We start from the raw sequence: 24,512 nt of genomic DNA, 5'->3' as shown, positions 1-24,512 counted from the left end.
TGGAATCTCCTTCAAAAATAATTAACCACGTATTTTTTTTTGTTTTCGGAAAATCCAGTTAAGGTGCTAAAAGGAATTGGAAAAGTGGGTGAATTTTTAAAATGAGTACCAGTATATCTACATTATATGTCAAAAACTTAACATGTTGGAGACAAGAAACTTGGTATTTGGAATGTCCTTTAAAAATACAGGAACATGTACCTTTTTGTTTTCGGAGGAGGCACTTAAAGGGGTGTGAAAAGAAGTGAAAAGTAGTTTAATTATTTTTTATGAGGATACTTATATCTTAAAAACTGAAGATGTTAAGGGCGTGAAAATTGGTGTTTGGAATCTCCTTTAAAAATAAAGGAACATGTAATTTTGTTTTCAGAAAATACACTTAAATGGGGGTAGGGGTTGGGGAAATACTGATCAAGGGGTTGAATTTCTTTTATGGGTATACTTATGTTTATCTCAAAAACTGAAGGTATTACATGTATTTATTTTTTCAACTTGAGAGAAGACTGTTTCTCACATGTACAGTTCTATGTTGCATGGTCGTCTTAGCCCTAACAGGTAATAACACAAACATGGTTTGCAAAGAATTTCTGGGGTAAATGAAACTCAGTTTTTGGGCATGTTTTTATACTTTAGAAATTTTCAGATAATGCCTTAGTACAATGCTGAGGAATGATTACTTTGATCAAATTACAAAATCCACGCGAGGAAGTCTATATAAAAGGACATGTCCTGACTGACTGACTGACTGACTGACTGACTGACTGACTGACTGACTGACTGACTGACTGACTGACTGACTGACGGACCGACCGATTGATATATCATCTAATACAGATGTTGATTCCCAAAGGGAATTTAAAATATTTGTCCCGAATGAGCAAATTTACAGCCAAGAATGAGTTAGCTATTGTAAATATGCTCATTCGGGACAAATATTTTAAATTCCCTTTGGGAATCAACATCTGTATTATCTGATGGCCAGGCAGGCATCAAATTTTGGAAATGAGACATAGCTCTCATAGTGCATTGGCACTGCTGGTGGCTTCAAGTAGCCTGTGCGGTGGCCTCCACGGTGTGCACTAGCCTTGCGTCTTGGTAGGTGTGCTAAGTCCCAACTGATGAGCCTAACTTAGCACACGAGGGCAAAACGCGGGCAGCCAAGAGTGAGTTAGCTGGAAAATTTGTAATGTCCAATAACGGACCATTATATTGGTATTGATACATTATCCCCGTACCAAAACTACTAGACATAGAGAAATGAAATTTTGGGGATACATTCATATTAGCATGTAGGTGCTCGCTAAGGGAGGATTTTTGATATTCCATCGCTAAGGCGGTGAAAAGGGGGGTGAATTTTTAAAATGAGGATATCTATATCTCAAAAACTTAAAGGTTTAGAGTCATAATAATTGGTATTTCAAATCTCCTTTAAAAATAAAGAAACGCGTATTTTTTTTGTTTTTTGAAATTCCCATGAAGGGAGATGAAAAGTGGGGGGAAATGGGTTGAACACTTTTTGTGAGGAGTCTTATATCTCCAAAACTGAAGATGTTACAGACATGAAAATTGAAATTTGGAATATCCTTTGAAAAAAAAAGGAACATGTATTTTTGGATAATTGGATGAATAGGGGGTGAACAGGAGTGACAAACGGGGTGAATTTTAAAAAAGACTATATCTGCAAATTATCTCAGACACGTAACATATTACAGATTTGAAAACTGGTATTTGGAATCTCCTTTAAAAATAAAGAAACATGCATTTTGAGGGAGAATCAACTTCGTAAGGGGGATGAAAACGGAGATGAAATTCCTTTTACGAGGATACATATATCTCAGGAACTGAAGATTTTACAGTCGTGATAATTGGTATTTGGAAGCTATTTTTAAAGAAATGGGTACTGTTTGTTTTTGGAAAATTCACTTGAGTGGGGAGTGTGAAAGGAAGTAAAAAAAATATATATATTTTTTTTTCTGGAGAAACTTATATCTCAACTCATCCTCTTCCATACATTGTTGCAACCATGCTGAAAATTCAAGGCGTTTGTCATTGGGAGTCAGGGCTTGTAGCAATTGTAAGCGGTAAGGCTTCTGCTTTAGTTCTTTCCATAAGATTTTCCAAACGGTCAGCTGTGGTATGTTCAGCTCTCTGCTTGCTCTCTCCATCGACTTCTGTAGGCTACGCGTGAAACTTGTCCGCACATGATCAGCTGTTTCTTCAGTCACTGCAGGCTGACCCATTGATTTCCCCTTACAGAGGCATCCTGAAGCCTGCACATACCATCGCCGAATGGAGTTAGCAGTTGGTGGATCTTTGTGGTACTTCGTCCTGAAGTGTCGTCTGCACTGTTATGACAGACTAATGTGAGTGCATTTCAAGCACAACAAACGCTTTCTCAGCTCCTGTCGCCATCTTTTCTCACTGCTCACTGCTGCTGCACTTTCGTGGCAGAAATCTGAAGTGCGAATTCAGCAGACCAAAACCTTTTCAGTTTTTCTGCACGACTGTTGAGTTTCGTCACCATATGTCAATTCATGGAGCTACAGTGAATTTATGAAATCGCTTCTATCATTTGTAATAACCCTGTACATTTTACTCATGGCATACTGGACCATGGTATATCTTCCATACTTGTCCTAAAGACGCAATTGTGAGCCTTTTCGAGATGTCATGGTTATAATTTCTGTAAATTTAAATGATGTATTGAAACAAACTAAATTTAATTTTTTTTTCCTAATTCTTAGAAGTCAAACATTCTCGATTCCAGCATCTTGGAATAAGTAAACTATGCATGTAGTTGATTAACAGAGAAAGTATTTATTGATTTAAGTGAACAAGAGTTTTCTTACTGGAGACGTTATTAACAAACTCAATACAGTGCTGCTGTTATACTCTCTGAGGTTGCTCTTCTAGTGTTTATATACTAGGAAATCATTTCCTTGTGGTATGAAGTGAGTGCTATTGATATAGAGAATATAACATGTCCTGACTGACTGACTGACTGACTGACTGACATTGCTGAGCCAAGACTACTGGACATAAAGAAATGAAATTTTAGGTATGCATTTATATTACAGTGTAGGTGCTCACTAAGGAAGGATTTTCGGATAAACCATCAATAAGGGGAGTGAAAAGGGGGTGAATTTTTAAAATGAGTATATCTGTATCTCACAAACTTAACAGTTGGTATTTAGAATCTCCTTCTTTGGAAAATCCACTTACGGGGGTGAAAAGAATTGAAAAAGTGGGTAAATTTTTAAAATGAGTATATCTACACTATATCTCAAGAACCTAACATGTTACAGATGCTAGCTCTGTCAGTAGCCTGGGGTCATCTTAGCCCCAAAATGCAATACCAAAATGTGGTTTATAAAGAGGTTTTGGGGTAAATGAAACTCGATTTTTCAGTGAGTTTTTATACTTTACGGATTTTCAAATAATGTCTCAGTGCAGTAACGAGGTACGATTACAATGATTAAATTTAAAAATCCACACGAGCGAAGCTGCGAGTAACAGCTAGTATAGAATACAGACTCCAAACTCTTCCTGTTCAGTTTCTTTAATTCAGTGAAGGAGTGAAATGAGAGGCATATAATTTGTTTCTAGTTCGATTATATGTTAAATATATCTTGTGTGTTCTTATCTCCCTCAGAGTCCGGCTCCATGGCTAAATGGTTAGTGTGCTGGCCTTTGTTCACAGGGGTCCTGCGTTCGATTCCCAGCAGGGTCGGGAATTTTAACCATAATTGGTTAATTCCGCTGGCATGGAGGCTGGGTGTACGTGTTCTCTTCATCATAATTTCATCCTCATCATGACTCGCAGGTAGCCTACGGGCGTTGAATCAAAAGACCTGCATCTGGCGAGCTGAACTTGTCCTCGGACACTCCCGGCAATGAAAGCCATATGCTATTTCATCACCTTCCTTAGATAAACAGCATAGAACTTAAATCAGAAAATGGTAGAAGAAACAATGTGAATGGTCAGAAATGGCTTGGGGAGAATACAGTCACTCTAATGTTGTTTCTGTTTCAAAATAAAACCTTCGTCTTCCTGATTTTCTAGACTTGGTAACCTATGTTTGCTTGCTTGCTTGGTTGTTTGCTTTTTTTCTTTTCTTCAACCCTTCCCCAATTTTGCGGAGCTAGATCTTCTGTGTGTTACTAAATATTTATTTATCCAGGGGGTTTCTCTTTGCATATGTCAGTTTCTTTACTGTACACATTTGTCTTTATTGTTATTTACTTGTCAAGTGGTGCAATTTCCGTTAGAACAAGGATCATCACAATCACTGTTCCTATGTAAGATTATAAAAGAATAACATCATCATGTTTTATATTTTCAGTTGCACAAAGTCTCCAGAACATTATCTGGACACAAATTCAGAATTTGCAGAATGGAGGAGAAAATGGTAAGAAGAGTGGTGGAACTAGTTCTGCTTCTGGTAAAGGAAAACCTGGTACAACTGGTTCTGTACCTGGATCTAACAGTAGTGGAAGTGCAAGTACTACTCCTCCAAATAGTACACCACCTCCTGGAGATAATGCACAGGCAGCTTTGGTTATCCTTCTTGCAGCTCAGATGCAAGCTCAGATGGGAAATACTCATCCATCATTGCTGGGAAATCCTCAGATGTTGGCAACACTACAAAATTTGATAAAGCAAGGACCACCACCACCTGCTCCCATACCACCTCCTGGCAACATTCTTCCCATACAAACCTCAGGTCAGATGGGACCTCCGGCAGCACCTCACTACCAGTTCCCGCCAACCCACAATGGAATTCCAGAGGCTAGGAAGGGAGCACTCGCTAATGGTTGCAAGAATGGTTTCTTGAAACCAGGCCAACCTCAGAAGGTAAAGGAATATGTGCAGTTACAGTATTTGATTGCTAGCTTTAAAACATCTTGGAAGATAATTCTCTGAAATAGGTCATATTTTTAAAATCATTTCTTTTTTGTAACAGTTTGAACTTGTTCAGAATCACATTTTAGAATAAAACATAACTTACAAGAATTCATAAATGTATTGTGACAGTTTCAGAAATCAAATATAACACATCCTCTCATCCTCTCTTTCTTCTTACATTAATATTTCCAACTTGCTGAACATGTAAACAGTGACAGTATTCAAGAAAATCCTGAAGCCCTGATAGTTCATATTGGCACAAATGATCTTAATAATTTCTCAACACCTAGTGACATAATGGCCGAAACTGATAGGCTTATTACTGCGATAAAAAGGAGGTTTCCAGTGGCAAAGCTTTGCCTCATTGGTGTTTTATATCGGCATGATGTTGATTATCACTATATAGAGGCTGTAAACTCCACTCTTGACTGGTTATGCCGTAATGGAGATGTCCTTTTTGTCCATGGTAATAGTTGGCTTAGAGGTAGTGATTTTAGAAAAGATGGGCTACACCTTAACAGAAAAGGAATCTCTAAGTTTGGTAAACTTCTCAATAGAATATCTAGTAGAATGCTCTCGGGAAACTAATTAAGAAAATGAGGGGGGGATGCTAATCCTAATGGCAAAAACTTAAGTGATACAGAAAATGATTTAGAAAGTATAACTTATATCAGGAATACAATACACAATGTAGATAGGGAATCATTTCACAGAGATCAGATACACTATACTAAGAACGCACCAAAGACATCAATACAAAGGTTAGTTGAACACTTTAGAGGATACTATCAAAATGTAAATGGACTTCGAAGTAAACTAACTGAACTTAAAATTTCTTCATGTTTAGCTGACTATGACTTCATGGTATTAACCGAAACAAACTTAAATGATGAAATTAGTGATGGAACTCGGCCTCAAAATGTATTCAATTTTCAGATGTGATAGGTCTTTTTTAACGAGTATGAAGGCATCCCATGGGGGGGTAATGATCTGTATTAGCAAGAGGTTTAAACCTACTCTGATACCGTGCATTAACACAGTTGAACAGTTGTTTGTGTCCCTGACTTTTAACACCACAAAATTAATCATTGGTGCTGTATACATTCCACCCAAGTCTCCTGTCCAAAAATATTTCGAACATTGCAGTGCTGTTGAAAAAATTATGTCAAATCTTGACAGCCATTTATTGCTCATTGTTGGTGACTACAATCTACCACATCTTAATTGGATAGTAAATGAAGAAACATCTTCTGGCCTTATGTCAGTAGGTAACCACACTATGCAGTCCAGTTTAGTTATAGACACTTTTTCTTATCTCTTTTTAAATAAGTTTAATGCTATCCCAAATTTTCTGAATCACTTTCTTGATTTGGATTTCAGTAACTCCAGTTACATTGAAGTAAAATCTAGTAATGAAAGCATTGTCCCCCTCGATAGACACCACCTAGCATTAGAGATTTCTTTACCTATAAATGAGCTGTACAATTCCTTGCCTGCTGATAGTTTTTATTTTGACTTTTTAAATGGTGACGATAATGGACTAAATTATTATGTCACAGTTCATCTGGAAGGTGATGTTTCAAAATGTATCAACTGATAAAGCAGTAGGAACCTTCTATTCAGTACTACATTATGGCATGGAACTTTACATCCCTATACGGAATTTTAAGACTCCCAAATTCCCAAAGTGGTTTAATCATAAATTGAAGTCCCTGATTATTGAAAAGAAGAAAGCACACAAGCGATACAAAATATCAGGTCTCAATAGTTATTATCAGCATTTCTCGAAATTAAGAAATGAATGCAAGTCTGAATCTAAATCTTGCTATACAATGTATGTCTCCAACTGTGAAGGAAGTATTACTTCCAATCCACAGAAATTCTGGCAATATCTAAGTTCTAAAAGGTCATGTCATAATATTCCTTCAGCAATGAATCTTAATGAAGTTACGGCAGATACTGGAGAAAATATTCTCAATCTTTTTGCTAACGACTTTTCATCTGTTTATTCTTCTTATCAGAATAGTAGTAGTATGTCATATGATTATCCTTTCTCTGTCAATCTATCAGTTATAAACATTAGTAAGGCAGAAATTTACAACAAACTGTTATCTCTGGAATTAAAGAAAACTGTAGGACCTGATGGTGTTTCAACTTACCGGCTCAAGTACTGCTCATTTATTTTATGTGAAGCACTCGTTTATCTGTTCAACTTATCATTAAACCAAGGCGTTTTTCCAGTGGAATGGAAGGAAGAATTTGTTAGTCCAGTTTTCAAAAATGGTGATAAAACTGACGTAAAACAATATAGACCAGTTATAATTTCTTCTTATATTTCCAAAATTTTTCACTCAATAATTCTTGACAAAATCACACCTCTCTTTAGAAAACTCATAATTGATGAGCAACGTGGATTCTTTTCAGGACGGTCAATCTGTAGCAATCTTCTTTTATTCTATCAGTTCCTCTTGGATGCAAGTGGACTGCATTTATACAGACTTCTCAAAAGCTTTTGACACTGTCGACCATGATATCTTGCTGTGAAAACTAACAGGCTACGGGAATTAATGGGCCTCTCCTCTCATGGTTTGAATCGTATCTTAAAAATCGTCTGCAGATTGTTAAAATAAGGAATCATTTTTCTGCGCCTATTATTGTTACCAGTGGAGTTCCTCAAGGGTCTCACCTTGCACCCTTACTTTTTACTCTGTACATAAATGACATTAAAAATATACTTAAGAATTCTGAATTGCTTTTGTTTGCCAATGATGCAAATTTTTTATGCAAATTAATTGTCCACTTGAGTGTTTAAAACTTCAAGAAGATTTACATCATCTGGAAAAGTACTGTATTCAAAACGGGTTGAAACTTAATCATGAGAAATGTAAAATAATATCGTTTTTTAAAAACAAGAAGAAAATATCATTTCAGTACCGGTACAAATTTAGTAATAACATCATTCTGACTCCTGTTTCACAAGTTAATGACCTTGGTGTTTTATTCAGTTATAACCTATCGTTTAATGAACATATTGAAAATATTTGTAAGAAAGCATGTTTGTGGTTTACTGTAGTCACGTCCGAGTTCGTGAACCATGGGCAACGGCTGAGTGGCCTAGTAAGTGGTCCTGAGAGTTGGGATACCAGTTGCTATGGAATGGGAGTGGGCATCTCGGACATATTCTGAGTCGTGGCCCTCCTTGTCCTCAGGCGGCTAGGACTATACAATTCACCGGTGGTCCATAACCCGTTAGAGGAGAGATCCTCACTTGGACTATGCGCAAGTAGGGCAGCATCCTGCTTCATGTATTTACCGAGCTCAGAACACTTTAAGCAAGCCTCGGACCTATGGGAGTAATGGAGTCCCACTCCCATTTGACAGGCGAGGGACTCCTTGGAAACAGCTTGCCGAACGAAATGGAATTCGATGGGGAGCTATCAATATTAATGGGGCTTATGGAAGAAAGAAGGTAGAACTGGCCGAGTCAGCAAAGAGGATGCATCTGGATGTGCTAGGAGTAAGTGATATTCGGGTAAGGGGAGATAATGAGGAAGAGATAGGAGATTATAAAGTGTACGTGACGGGTGTTAGAAAGGGAAGGGCAGAGTCTGGGGTAGGGCTCTTTATCAGGAATACCATTGCACGCAATATAGTTTCTTTTAGGCATGTAAATGAGCAAATGATGTGGGTAGATTTGCCAGTGGGAGGAATTAGGACAAGAATTGTGTCCGTGTATTCACCATGTGAGGGTGCAGATGAGGATGTTGACAAGTTTTATGAAGCATTGAGTGACATCGTGGTCAGGGTCAACAGCAAGGATAGAATAGTGCTAATGGGCGATTTCAATGCGAGAGTTGGGAATAGAACTGGAGGATACGAAAGGGTGATGGGTAAATGTGGGGAAGATATGGAAGCTAATGGGAATGGGAAACGTTTGCTGGACTTCTGTGCTAGTATGGGTTTAGCTGTTACGAATACATTCTTCAAGCATAAGGCTATTCACCGCTACACATGGGAGGCTAGGGGTACCAGATCCATAATAGACTATATCTTAACAGACTTTGAATTCAAGAAATCTGTTAGGAATGTGCGAGTTTTTCGCGAATTTTTCGATGATACAGACCACTATCTGATCTGTAGTGAACTAAGTATCTCTAGGCCTAGGGTAGAGAAAGTGAAATCTGTCTGCAAACGAATAAGGGTAGAAAGTCTCCAGGACGAGGAAATTAGACAGAAGTACATGGATATGATTAGTGAGAAGTTTCGAAGCAGGTTCAGGATATAGAAAGTGAATGGGTGGCATACAGGGATGCTGTAATAGAAACAGCAAGGGAATGCCTAGGAACAACTGTGTGTAAAGATGGGAAAAGGCGGACATCTTGGTGGAATGATGAAGTGAGAGCAGCCTGCAAACGAAAAAAGAAGGCTTATCAAAAATGGCTCCAAACAATGGCCAAGGCAGACAGGGATTGGTACGTAGATGAAAGAAACAGAGCGAAACAAATAGTTGTTGAATCCAAAAAGAAGTTGTGGGAAGATTTTGGTAATAACCTGGAAAGGCTAGGTCAAGCAGCAGGGAAACCTTTCTGGACAGTAATAAAGAATCTTAGGAAGGGAGGGAAAAAGGAAATGAACAGTGTTTTGAGTAATTCAGGTGAACTCATAATAGATCCCAGGGAATCACTGGAGAGGTGGAGGGAATATTTTGAACATTTTCTCAATGTAAAAGGAAATCATCATGTTGGTGTTGCAAACAGCCAAGCTCATGGGGAGGAGGAAAATGATGTTGGTGAAATTATGCTTGAGGAAGTGGAAAGGATAGTAAATAAACTCCATTTTCATAAGGCAGCAGGAATAGATGAAATTAGACCTGAAATGGTGAAGTACAGTGGGAAGGCAGGGATGAAATGGCTTCATAGACTAGTAAAATTAGCGTGGAGTGTTGGTAAGGTACCTTCAGATTGGACAAAACCAGTAATTGCACCTATCTACAACCAAGGGAACAGAAAGAATTGCAACAACTATTGAGGTATCTCATTGATTAGTATACCAGGCAAAGTATTCACTGGCATTTTGGAAGGGAGGGTGCGATCAGTTGTTGAGAGGAAGTTGGATGAAAACCAGTGTGGTTTAAGACCACAGAGAGGCTGTCAGGATCAGATTTTCAGTATACGCCAGGTAATTGAAAAATGCTACGAGAGGAATAGGCAGTTGTGTTTATGTTTCGTAGATCTAGAGAAAGCATATGACAGGGTACCGAGAGAAAAGATGTTCGCCATACTGGGGGACTATGGAATTAAAGGTAGATTATTAAAATCAATCAAAGGCATTTATGTTGACAATTGGGCTTCAGTGAGAATCGATGGTAGAATGAGTTCTTGGTTCAGGGTACTTACAGGGGTTAGACAAGGCTGTAATCTTTCACCTTTGCTGTTCGTAGTTTACATGGATCATCTGCTGAAAGGTATAAAATGGCAGGGAGGGATTCAGTTAGGTGGAAAGGTAGTAAGCAGTTTGGCCTATGCTGACGACTTGGTCTTAATGGCAGACTGTGCCGAAAGCCTACAGTCTAATATCTTGGAACTTGAAAAATAGGTGCAATGTGTATGGTATGAAAATTAGCCTCTCGAAGACTAAATTGATGTCAGTAGGTAAGAAATTCAACAGAATTGAATGTCAGATTGGTGATACAAAGCTCGAACAGGTCGATAATTTCAAGTATTTAGGTTGTGTGTTCTCCCAGGATGGTAATATAGTAAGTGAGATTGAATCAAGGTGTAGTAAAGCTAATGCAGTGAGCTCGCAGTTGCGATCAGCAGTATTCTCTAAGAAGGAAGTTAGCTCCCAGACGAAACTATCTTTACATCGGTCTGTTTTCAGACAACTTTGCTTTACGGGAGCGAAAGCTGGGTGGACTCAGGATATCTTATTCATAAGTTAGAAGTAACAGACATGAAAGTAGCGAGAATGATTGCTGGTACAAACAGGTGGGAACAATGGCAGGAGGGTACTCGGAATGAGGAGATAGAGGCTAATTTAGGAATGAACTCGATGGATGAAGCTGTACGCATAAACCGGCTTCGGTGGTGGGGTCATGTGAGGCGAATGGAGGAGGATAGGTTACCTAGGAGAATAATGGACTCTGTTATGGAGGGTAAGAGAAGTAGAGGGAGACCAAGATGACGATGGTTAGACTCGGTTTCTAACGATTTAAAGATAAGAGGTATAGAACTAAATGAGGCCACAACACTAGTTGCAAATCGAGGATTGTGGCGACGTTTAGTAAATTCTCAGAGGCTTGCAGACTGAACGCTGAAAGTCATAACAGTCTATAATGATAATGAATGTATGTATGTATGTAAGCATATCAAAGATTGGGTTGCATTACTACATATTCTAGAGAATTTTCAAACTTTCTACCTATTGATTGCTGTATGTGTCTATGGTGCGCCCTATACTAGAATACTGTACACCCGTTTGGAACCCTTCTCATCAGACCTCTATCCATAGATTAGATTCAGTACAACATAGATTTCTTTGTTTATATTCATTTCGAGCAGGATTCTCATATGATAATGTTGATTATACATCCCTACAACAGTCCTTAAATCTGCACCGTGAATTATTGGATACACTCTTCATTTTAAAACTGCTTCATTCCTTGGTGAATTGTCCACAACTCCTTGCAAAAATTAACGTACATGTACCAGACAGACGCACAAGGTTCAAGAATACATTGTCAACAAATTGGCGTAGAACTAACTATGCATTCAGTGGGCCAATTGAACGAATGTCAAGATCTCTAAACAAAGTGGATATTGATATATTTAACTGCTCATTGTCAAAATTTAGAAATCACTTACATAATCTACAGAATTGACTATTACTTTCCTGTGATTACTTGTAATATAACCTGTGTGTATATCTGTACATATTTTTCTACTTATACTCCATTGAACTTTCTTTTTAGTGTGTTTTGTTTTGTTTATTCTTCTCTACTGTTATGAAAAATGGTATTACCATTAATAAAGTATTATTATTATTATTATTATTATTATTATTATTATTATTATTATTATTATTATTATTAAGGACATTGTGCATTACATTGCATTTCTTGCCTCCTTCTGTGGAGAAATAGGATTGGGAAAATTTTGGGAATGAAACTAGGATCAAATTAAGAGACTGGTGTCTGGGCTTCTGTTTGTATACACCTTGCCTGCTGATACTACTGTGTCAAATTTGTCTGATAAATATATGACATCAGTATCTTCTTTTCAAGTTTATCTTTTTTGAGTATCCTGGCAGTGTGTGTCTCATGTTCAGGATAAAGATGGGCTTTTTTTTTTTTTTTTTTTTTAATATCATGCAACCCTTCTCAAGTGTTTTTAGTCACATTACCTTGATGTCACACAGCCACTGCTTACTTGACAGCTGGAGTCCAGCTGCTGCCGCCTGATACAAGCCATCTTTTCTCTTTGGTGTTGTCTAATGTTGTGGAAATGACAGGAAATGCACATTGACATTTTAAGGAAGTGAGGACTACATACAATTCATTAATTTTTCATGAAAGTTTCTTTGTTCTAAAAGTTAAATACTCACAAGTTACACAATTGAAAATCCACTTATGCAAATGTTCATTTAATTATATATGACAAATGAATAAATATGATGTACAGATTAAAAATTGTTGTTGTTAGGCCTGGATTATTCAACCTCAGTTAACATTTAACTGCCTGTTAAAATAATTTAACAGTGAACTTAACGAAATTAACACATAATCAATATTGGTTAACACTAACAATCTGTTAAACTCTCAGTTAAAGTAACTGCCCAGGTTCAAGCAGTTACATTCTCTATTAGCTAAAATATGTCAGGTGCATTAGGTGCAGAATATCTTGAATATCTGGAATATCGGAATATCTGGAATATCATACTCTTTTCCAGAAAGAGTTACAAATGAAAGAGATGATTTTCATACAGTTGCTTCAGTTGCTTTATCGTACGTTGACTGACATCAGTATGTAGATTGAATTCACTACAAATTTTCTTCCAAGCATCACTTTTAGCTTTGAGCACGGATCCATTAGTTTGCTTACTTTCTATAACATGATAATTCAGAGTTTTCCCCAGAAATTTTCGCCAGCCAGATGGTAGGAATGAGCAGTCAGGCAGGAAATACTACGTAAAAATTAATATGAATTTCAGTTTTTTCCCCTCAGTGCATTAACAGTAATATTCGACAGGTAAACATTAACTGAAAAATTGAACTATTTTCGTGTTATCACGAACAAGACATATGAGTACGGTATTTTGAACGTCTCATGTTGTACTGCTCATTCATCATCATGTAACACTGAAACTTACCTCTCGGTTGCTGTAGAGTGCCATGCGGAATCTAGTGCTTGCATGCTAATCCAGACACTGCACGCGCACGATATACATGATAGTCAAGCTGAACATTTGAGCTCGGACGTAATTGATGCAGTTGTGCTAACAGTAATGATTTATCATTTAAATAAGCAGTTTTGCAGTATTTACATTTTAATTTGATTCAAATATGTATTAAAGTTATGAAACTAACACATATCTAGGTTATGTTAGACAGGCGGTCTGTAAAATCTATTAAAAAGGTCCTAGGGAGAACACTTGGTATATACTTGGAAATAATTTCCAAAATGAGAGAAATTTGAACCACAAATTCTCTTTTTGGCTTTTTTGTTGTATTGGTAACAGCAACAGAAAATTCACAGTCAAGACAAAAAATTTGAATAAATGTTGACTTCATGCACCTTGTTTTACTGCTGTATTCATACAAAAGCCCATCAAAGCACACACAAAAACTATATGGTTATGCCACTGCCTTCTAGCTTCTCACTGATGGTGACTCTTGTGAGAGTTAATACCGTGTTAGCTGACAGTTCCCAGGAAATGTTTGGATGAGCGCAAGAATCTTAACATGCTGCTAAATTTTTAATGCTATATTAACAAACAGTATGTTAGTGTTTTTTTAACTGAGGTTGAATAAACCGAGCCTTAGTTGTTTAATGATTTTCGGTGACGTAAGGATGAGAAAGGGCTAGGATTGAGAAGAAAGCAGCCATGGCCTTAATTAAGGTACAGCCCCAGCATTTGCGGTGTTAAAGTGGGAACAGATCAGAATTGTATATAAATGAATTATATGTAGACTTGGTTTGATTGATTTAAAGACAGTGTTTAGATTGTCAACTTATTAAAAAACATTTTTTAAAGATTGATTTAATCTGTTTTGAAATTACAATGGCAGACATTTGTCACCTTATTTGTTATTTCAGGAGGAATATTATTGTATACAGAGGACAGGAACTTAGGTAGAAACACACATTAGAATAACTGCGATGATAGGTCAGTGTAGGCACAGGAAATAACAGAAAGAAGTGACAAGGACATTAATTGTCAAGGTGAATATTGTGAAGAATTCTCAAATATATAATGGCGTATGGGTTCCAGAGAGGCTTGGTGCAGCTCTTTAGAGTTGATGCCCTTGAGTGACCTGCATGTCAGCGAGGATGGGGGCCCTCTTTAAGATGAAATCTAATGTTGAAGACATCGCAGATACCCAGTCCCCGAACCGGAGGAAGTGCATATTAAGGTTAAAATTCCATCCCAACTCTAAATTGAACCCAGGAGCTCTTGGACCGAATGCAAACGTATTAACCAGTCAGACAAGAAGCTAACCAATTCCCAAATGGTTTAGATACAAGAAGTGATACATGGTGCACTTCCTTATCGAATGTTCTAGTTCATGGATCATGGAGAACTCCACAGTGCTCCAGTTAGGAGTTCTGAAGGTCTGACTGTCAACATATCAGTATTGCGAAATAGGTTCAGGTATCTTGAAAATATTCCCTTTACTTATGAGAAAGCAACTTTGGTCCTACCTGCTTCAGATATTCTTATCTAGTAATATTTCCTGCATGCCTCAGTTCTATGGGAGTGATAGTCCACATTACATTTGACAGAACAGGGACTTCTTAGAAATATTCACTAGCTTTTGGACTGTCATCAGTATCAATGGGTTTTGTGAAAGAATTCTGAATCTTTCTCAAATAATTGGAGGTAACAGGCCCAAAATTAGCTAGTACGATGTCTATTGCTTACATGTGGGAACTTCGATGGAAAATTATCATAATAGAGAGAGGACCAAGTTTTAGTTAGTTGTAAGTGGCAGAGTTACATCTAACCACATTCTGTTTACGAATAAATGTGATGATGATGTTGTTGAAAATGGTGATCTGGGAGAAGAGGTTTAAACATTGTCTGCTGTGAAAAAAAAAAGGGGGGGGGGGATATGATGACTTATCTGTGCATCACAGATAAAGGGTACTGTGTTACAAATATGGAACATGTTAAATTAAGTTGCCCATAAGAACGAGTTTGGTGATGGGTTTATACAAGATGAATAGAGGGTAGGACAAGTGGCCTAGGAAGTCTAATGTACTGTACTTGGCCATGAGGGATTAGAGAAGCAGAAAAAAAAAACCTAGGTTTTAATAGTTGAGGGTAAGAAGAATAAGAATGCAAGCTAAAGAGCCTGCAATTCTAAAGGATGTGCTTTAAACTAAACACTGAAAGACATATATATATATATTGTAATGTTATATATGTATGTAAAGTTTGCATATATAGTGGATGGTTTTATTTGCATAGAATGTACTACATATTCTTTTTCCTTTTCAGGTACCACTTTTGCCTAATCCATCAGCCACCATCAGTCCTCCTCCAGGAGAAGTTGCTCCACACCCTCCGTTTCCCAGTCCTGCTTTAGAAGATGCATCAAGTGCAGGTGTAATGGGCATTCCTTCTATAGCTGGCCAGGTGCCAGTTCAAGATCAAGCCAATTTTTGGAATGGGTTGCTAGGCCAACTGCAGAATCAGCAACCACCACAACCTCCTTTGAGTTTACCCCCTCTGGATCCAAATCTCCTAACTAAAGGCAGCTACTTGGACCATGGGTTAGGAGGACCCAAGAGTCCTATGCTTAATGACAAAGCCAGTGGTGCACATTTCGCTCAGCAGATTGCTTCAGGTAGTACTAAGATCCACCACCCACTAAAGCCGAATGGTACATTGCTTAATTTTCCTGATGCAGTATCAGGAGACTTGCAGCAAACTATTAACACTATATTGAGCAATGCTCAAAACCTAAATCAGCTTCTTGGTTCATTAACAAGTGCTATCCAGACGAATGGCACTGGTTCCAATATACCACCTCCAAGACAGGTAATATCAGGGGCTTTAGGGTTTTCTTTCATGGGACAGCCTGGTACCATACTTCCAAATGTACAAGCCCCCCCTCCACCACAGGATAGTACTTGGGCAATGTCAGTTGCTCCATCTCCCACTACAAGGCCTGTTGTTACAATGACAAGTGCACAGAATGGTCGACCGATATTGGGTAGTCCTGTCCCTAGTGCTCGTCCAATTCTTACAACACCAGTTGCCCCTGGCCGACCAATAATGGGAAGTCCTGTCCCAGTTCCTGTCCCTGCCCCTAAGCCAATGAGCTTCCTGGAGGTTAAACCTGGCCAGTTACGGCAATCACCATTCCAGAACACTTGGGCTCCAAGTCCAGGAACTTTCCTTCCTTCTCCTACTGCCATCCCTTCCAACAGTCCACAGTTTGGAACATTTGCTAGTTCTGGATTTGTAACAGGCCTGTGGTCTCATCCTGGTAGTCCCATTCTGGTTGCTTCTCCTCCATCTGGACTTGTCACTCCAGTGGGACAGAAGAGGAAATACAATCGGCTTTTGCCCTCTCCTGAACCAAGTCCTGAAGGGAATTATATTGGTCAGCACTCTCAGGGTCTAGGTGGTCATTATGCAGATTCGTATTTTAAGAGGAAGAAGAAGAATTAATAAGACTGTGTATTTGTTTTCTGGCATAATGAAATGTCACATGAACAATAATGTACAAATGCACATTATGTTAGATTTCCGGTACTGTATATGTCGTCATTAATTCATTTACTCAATCGAGACTGCTATTTCGTATCATAGTTGTTTCAATGTGTGTGCCCACCACTTCAGATCAACGCACATCCCAGGCATCCTCTGTCCCATATACCATGTTCATTCCAGTGTTGAAGGATTGAATTTATAAACTTATGAGTACAGTGCAGCTAACAAGTGCCTTTGGTTTGTGATGCGGTATATTTTGTTATTTATTTTAGGATAAATATTAATGCTAATTATGGTGCAGATGCTATAAGAATATAACACGTAAGGTAAAGAAAAGCGATATTTTTGTTAGAGAGACTGTAGTCGGTTCTAGCTTCAGTATCAGAACTGAAACTTAGTAAGCTTTTACATGTTATAGAATGGTATGAGACCAGTGAAATTCCAAGCATTAACTGTTTTCATCATAGTTTTATGTGGAGTGGATGCTTCTTGATTGACTGTCATGTACTCTTCTTGTTCTCTTCCCTTCCAGGCACACTCCATTCACTGTCAGTCTTACAGTGTGAACACTGGACTGAAGTGTCTTGTAGAAGTTGAATATTTCTGTATGTAAAATGAATTGAATGGACTCTCTTCTTTGTCTGTCTTCAGTAACCAACCACTCAAAATCTAAGTGTTGAAATCATGGTCCCAGTTTAGTTCTTAGTGATTGAAATGTACAGAATTTTAGTTTTGATGGTGAACTTTATTTTGTATTTATGAAATTGTGTCTAGTTATTTGATGCAGAATGACAGAAGCAGTTTATGTCTGTTGTCCTCAGTAAATGTAGTTTTAGTGATACAGTGTTTATTGAGTGGTAGTTGGTATGGTTACACGCTGTACATGTATGTGTTGTACATGTAATTGGAATTGCCTCCACTTCTCATTGGGAGGGGAAAGTATGTGTTACATATTTATCACTAAATACCAAATACTATAGCCTCCATTATAGCCCCACAATCAAATACCTTATGATGGTAACTGGTTTTACTGTTGTAGGTATATTTTTTGGACTCCATTGCAGTGGCAATGCCTTTTCATGAACGTGTACAATTTATGTATTGAAAAGAAATATATATATTATATGCAGTAAATGCAAAATAGTAGTAATTGAATAAGGGAATCAATAATATGTTGCATGGTATGCACTGTAATATCATGGGGAATGACTTTCAGATTAAAAAAGAGAAGTAAGTTTCATTAATGTAAAAGTACATCATAAAGCAGGGTTAATACTGTTTGAATGTGACAGATGTTTGGAGAAGAGCATAGTCATTTCTTATTAAACTCTAATGGAAAGGGATGGGTGGTTTAGCTCTTAAAAATACATGAAGCTCCTAGTTTCAGAATAGTATTTATACACATCATAATAATATTTTGTGGAGTTTTGATACAACACCATATAAGAACAAATTCTAGAAACAAATTATTATTACTATTATAATACAGTATCTGTATTGCAATGCCTTTGCAATACATTTGATGTGTAATAAAATAATACTGTAACAATTTGTAAAGGTTACAACATTTTAAAGCCTTAAATTTTAAATTCATATAAATATGTGTATTGAACAAAGTATATTTCTGAGAACTTGTGGACATGGTTGGGATTCAACCATTGTAACAAGAATTTTACAAAATGGTGCTTAAATACGTGTACTATTAATTGAAAGTCTACATTTTTATGGGAATATTTTTATATCCAGTCACATATACACTTAAATTCATCATTGTTAACATGGATGGTTAGCTAGAGATGTGATCTATCTATATTTTGTTTCTGTTTCAAACAGGATTTGTAACATGCACTATAGATTTTGCATAAAATATTATATGAAAAAACACGAGGAGTGGAGTCCCTCGCTAAAAGCAGTTTTGGAGAGAGTAGTTCTACTCCTTCCTAGTGCCCACATATCAAAGATGGAAAATTCTTACTACGATATGATGGTAATGAAACTTACTGACTGATGATGATGAGGATAATGAAACATTGTTAAATGTGACTTTCATATCTACAGAGCTGATAGCAACAATATTCTGTGAATGAAATTGTAAATATATGACATAGTTGTGCTACTTAATTCATGATATAATCTTTCCATTTCTGTCTGAAAATGAATTATTGATGGTTATGGGAATATATGTATACAAAAATTCCAAAATATTTTTATTTTATGCCTGCTTTGGTTTTAGTTTGGTTTTGCTATGATTATCTAAGTATCTGGTGGTCTGTAGCATTTTTGTGAATATTCCATATGATACAATTATTGATAATTATATTAGCACCTAAAATTTGTGTCATGTTGTATCCTATTTGTTGTCCTTTTGTTAAGGGGCTACCAGAACAGTTTCAGTATGCACATGGGCCACAACAGGGAGTTGGCTTCAAACTGCATTCAAATTTATGTTAAATGGTATATATGTAACAGTGAATGTAGTGTTTATCTGTGCTGTTCACTTTATTATTCCAAAGCCTGTATAACCAAGAGACCATATAAAAGAAAAAAAAGAAAAAAGGAATGAAAAAAAAAAAAGAGAGAAAAAGGAAGAAAGGAGAGACTTCCTGTTCATGTAACTTCAACAATGTCATTTGGTTGTATTTTGTATAACCCAATGTACTTATTTATATATTTGTGTATGTCTATTCTTGTAATGTCTATCATTTCTGTCACTTCACAGCTGAATCTCAATAAAATATGACACTTTAAATTTCTCCTTTTTTATTGTCTAACATTGAATAACTTGTAGTATTGAGCTTATTCAGTCTTAAACTATTCTTTCTGTATTTTTGTGCAAGTAATAAGAGTTTTAATTTTTCTATTTTCCTTTTCTCTGTGTTGTTTTGTGTTTTAGAGCACTTGTTTTTCAGCTTCCTTTTGGTTTGCCTTCATTCATTCCTTATTCTTTCTTTCTTTCTTTCTTTCTTTCTTTCTTTCTTTCTTTCTTTCTTTCTTTTGATAAGCTTGGACATTTTAACATAATAAATAATGGGAAGAGATTTAAAATAGTGACTTTCCTGGTATGAACATGAACACAATGTCTAGTGGTAAGAGGTAGTGTCAAAATTTTGGACCATGCAATGAACATAATTCTTACCTGATGGATCACTTTTTTTTTTTTTTTTTTTTTTTTTTTTTTTTTTAAATTACCTGTAGTGTTACAAAAATGTTGCAAACTTTGGGTGGGCTGGGACGACTTGGAAGTAAGGAGACGAGCTGCTCAACTAAGTTGTTCGTACCAAGCTGTCATGACATGTAATGACATTAGTAGACCAATAAATTTGAGTGTAGCTTTAAAAGGTAGTAAAAAATATAATATCAAAGTCGGTATTCAACAGGACAAATTGGGGTAAATATTTGTTTATAGGAAGGGGAATTAGGGATTGAAAGCATTTATTACGGAAAATGTTCAATAAATTTCCAAGTTCTTTGAAATCGTTTAAGAAAGACATTGGTGGGAAAATCTGCTCCCTGGGCAAGAGCCATAGATGCAAATTGATTGATTGATTGATTGATTCATTCATTCATTCATTCATTCATTCATCTTGTTCTTAGATATTGTAGCTTTCCTGTCTAATCTATTTAGCATAAAATTTTGCCTCGTAAACTTGAGTGGGAAGAATTTTTAAGTTACTCAAAGTACTTGTCTTCAACAAGTTTTATTATTGAAGACATTTGCTACTCACTGTATTTTTATAGCTAGTCTAGCAAGATACCCGTGCTTTGCTACCGTTTTAAACTGAAAGTTATTATTCAGAGTTTTACATTTTGGAGAGTCCACTGTCAGCTGAGGCTGTAAAATACCCCCTCAGCTCGTACGTCAAACAGTTTTGGGAAAATTATTATTTGTTTTCTGGTCTAACTCTCATTTGAACCTCATATGAAAAAATTTGAATGTTTAAAACCCTAGCTTATTTAACTTCTACGATGTAAAAGCGACCAACCTGTGAAATTTTGATTTTGTACGTTGGACAGTAATGGAAGAAAGAATAATTTATTAAGGGTTGAATGTTTTCAAATATTTATTAACATCTAGAGTATAGAAGATCACCCTTCATTAAAAAAAATAAGATCGTGCCTGAAACGGTTTCGGAAGAATGGATTGAGTGTAGGAGTGTTTTTGAGGGAGAAATATTTTTAAGTATACAATATTTTACACCTAGGGCATAAAAGAAAGCCATTCTCATAAAATAACAACTTTGTACGTCAAACGGTTTAGGATGGATTAATAATTTTGTTTACGGAGCTAACCTCATGTAACGTTCTAGGGGAGGAACGTTAAATAATGTTTCCTATTTCATACCTAGGATTTAAAATATATACCACTATTTGGAATTTTGTCTTCATATGTTAAACAGTTTCGAAGGAAGGAATGAATACATTTTTGTTTTTGGTTCTTAACCTCCATTTAACTCTGAGTGGCTGAATTTTTTTCAAACCTTCTGTTATTTAACACCTAGGATATCATTTTAAATTCATAATTCAAACGGTTTCATATAAATGCATATTTTTGTCATCATTCCTCACCCCTCCCCCCCCCAGTCAAAACCTCCTTAGGGGTCTACTGCTTTAAAGGCGGCTACACACGTTACGGTCTAACTGCGATTTAACTGCAACGATGAACTGCGCAGTAAAACTGAAAGCCCTATAGCCTCCACACGGTACAGATAACTGCGTCGATCGACAGTACTCATCACCTCATCAGACATTTATCAAAGCAACATGTCATCGACGGACGAAGATGACGTACTAGCGGTGTTGGGCCTATGTGTGTGTATAATGAAAAAGCAAAAGAAGACACGCAGCGTGTGGTGTAAAGGTTGGCTACTACAGAGAAAGCAATATTCACGCGTAAATTTATTAAATGAGTTACGCTTCGTACCACAGAATAACAGCACCTTAGTCCTGTTCGGTCAGGTTCCATGGCTAATGGTTAGCATGCTGGCCTTTGGTCAGAGGGGTACCGGGTTCAATTCCTGGCAGGGCGTAACATTGGAAGTACAACTGTCACATGGAAATTTACAGTATATTGCAGAATTTCCTTTAAGCATCTTATATTTCCGGGAAAAGACTCCAAGACAGCTGCAGATAACATATTCCAGTTATCGGTTTTGCACAGTTATACAGTAACGTGTGTAGCCGCCTTAACGTTGATTTTACGAGAAGATTATTCTTAGCGTTACATGTAGTATGTGTTGTTCATATAAGAAGTCCAATTTATGAAAGTACCACAAACGTGGAGTGTATATCTCGTCAGTGCCTGACCCCGTTATTTTAGATTGTTTAACTTTGTTCGACTCCTTTTTGTAAGAACTCGTAAGATTATTAATCTTTTTTACGTCTCTGTTGGCTTTGCAGTCAATTAATTTATATTTTTCAATCAACTTACTGTAGGCGTCGTCTTTTCTGTTCCGATTGTGATAATCTTTACTCTTCGTCTGCCAGAGACAAGATTCATTTCTATAGCATTCAATGAAAGCTTCTAAATGCTCACGATATCCGCTTTGGTCTTCCTGAGACATGTGATATCTTAACGAGTGACTCACTTGAACTGAGCAATCGGCAGCCGCCACGGTCCACACGTTGCGATAAAACTGTGTAAACGCAATCGACACAGTTTTATTGGTTAGAAAAATGAACTTGCTCCGATGAACTGTGCAAGCAGAAATAACTGCAACGATTTACCATCCACAGTTCGGTTGGTGCAGTTAAATCACACAGTTATACAGTAATGTGTGTAGCCGCCTTAAGTCCACTTCTTATTTGTATCCTTATAAAATAATTCTACTCCTTTTACACCCACTTAAGTTTATTCAATCACCCCCCCCCCCCCCCCTCCCGCCCCTGCCACAAAATGTGTGTGTCCTTATTTTTAAAGGAGGTTCCAAATAGGCTACCAATTTTCTCGTCCATATCATCCTTTGTTTTCAAGATATAAGTATCTTCAAACAAAGAATTCAACTAATTTTTCAATTCATTTCCCCCTCCCATAATTGGATTTTCCGAAAACAAATGAATACGTGTTTATTTGTAAAGGAGATTCCAAATAAAAATTTTCATGTCTGTAATTTGTTCAGTTTTTAGGATATATATATCCTCGTAAAGAGAATTCAAACCCTTTTTCAGTCCCTTTTCCGAAACAAAAAAGACGTGTTGCTTTATTTTTAAGAGATATTAAAAATACCAATTTTCAGGTCTGTAATATCTTCATTTTCTGAGATATAAGTATCCTCATTAAAGGCATTCAACCCCTTTTGCACCCTTTTTCACCCCTCCTAGTAGGATTTTCCGAAAACAAAGAAATAAGTGTTTCTTTATTTTTAAAGGAGATTCTATATACTAATTTTTACATGTATAAACTTTTAAAGTTTTGATATATAGATACACTCATTTTAAAAATTCACCCCCATTTTCACCCCCTCAGCGATGTAATATCCAAAAATCCTCCCTTAGTGAGCACCTAAATTGTAATACAAATGTATCCTCAAAATTTCATTTCTTTATGTCCAGTAGTTTTGGCTTGGCGATGATGAGTCAGTCAGTCAGTTGGCACAAGTTATTTTTTATATATATAGGCTAGCAATTACCCGCGGCTTCACTCACGTGGATTTCGTAATGTGATCAAAGTATAAAGTATAAAAACACGCCCAAAAATTGAGTTTCATTTACCCCAGAAATTCTTTGTAAACCATGTTTGTGGTATTACCTTTGCGGACTAAGACGACCATGCGACATAGAACTGTACATGTGAGAAACTTGTCTTCTCTCAAGTCGAAAAAATAAATACATGTTTCTTTTATTTTTAAAGGAGATTCCAAATACCTATTCCCACATCTGTTAACATCTTCAGTTTTTGAGATATACCCAGTACATAAGTATTCCCATAAAGAGAATTCAAAACCTTGATCAGTCCTTCCCCCACCCCCATTTAACTGTATTTTCCAAAAACAAAAGCACAGGCTTCTTTATTTTTAAAGGAGATTCCAAATACCAACATTCACGTCTGTATCATAAAAAATAATTCAACTATTTTCCGCTTCTTTTCACCCCCTGTTAAGTGCCTTCTCCGAAAACAAAAAGGTACATGTTCCCATATTTTTAAAGGATTTTCCAAATACCAAGTTTCTTGTCTATAACGTGTGAAGTTTTTGACATATAATGTAGATATACCGGTACTCATTTTAAAAATTCACCCGCTTTTCATCCACTTAACTGGATTTTCAGAAAACAAAAAAATATGTGTTTCATTATTTTTAAAGGAGATTCGAAATACCAGTTTTCATATCTGTACGTCTCTAACACCTTCAATTTTTGAGATAAACGTATACTTATAAGAATAATTCAACTTATTCTTCACCCCTCTCCTGCATTAAGTGGACTTTCCGAAAAACACAAAATATGCGTTTCTTTATTTTGAAAGGGAATATAAAATATCAGCTTTCACGTCTCTAACAGCTTCAGTTTTTAAGATAAAGTATCCTCATGAACGTATTTCAACTCCTTATTTACTTATTTTCGTCTGCCTCCTGCTCGGAGACCCCGGGTTCAATTCCCGGCCAGGTCAGGGATTTTTACCTGGACCTGAGGGCTGGTTCGAGGTCCACCAAGCCTATGTGATTAGAATTGA

General features: G+C 36.8%; 1 protein-coding gene across 1 annotated transcript in view; it reads left to right on the top strand.

The window, feature by feature from the left end:
- Positions 1 to 19,599, top strand: part of LOC136863578 (ribonucleoprotein PTB-binding 1) — a 434,340-nt gene extending 414,741 nt beyond the window's left edge. The window contains exons 6-7 of the mRNA XM_068226204.1: positions 4,344 to 4,855; positions 15,626 to 19,599. Of these exons, the coding sequence (XP_068082305.1) occupies positions 4,344 to 4,855; positions 15,626 to 16,804 (1,691 nt within the window). The 3' untranslated portion in view covers positions 16,805 to 19,599. The remainder of the gene's footprint in view (positions 1 to 4,343; positions 4,856 to 15,625) is intronic.
- The last annotated feature ends 4,913 nt before the right edge of the window (positions 19,600 to 24,512 follow it).

The sequence above is a fragment of the Anabrus simplex genome, chromosome 2 (assembly GCF_040414725.1).
Source record: "Anabrus simplex isolate iqAnaSimp1 chromosome 2, ASM4041472v1, whole genome shotgun sequence".
Classification (NCBI taxonomy): domain Eukaryota; kingdom Metazoa; phylum Arthropoda; class Insecta; order Orthoptera; family Tettigoniidae; genus Anabrus; species Anabrus simplex.
Note: the sequence above shows the minus strand (reverse complement) of the source record. Positions and strands in the feature narration are given on the sequence as shown.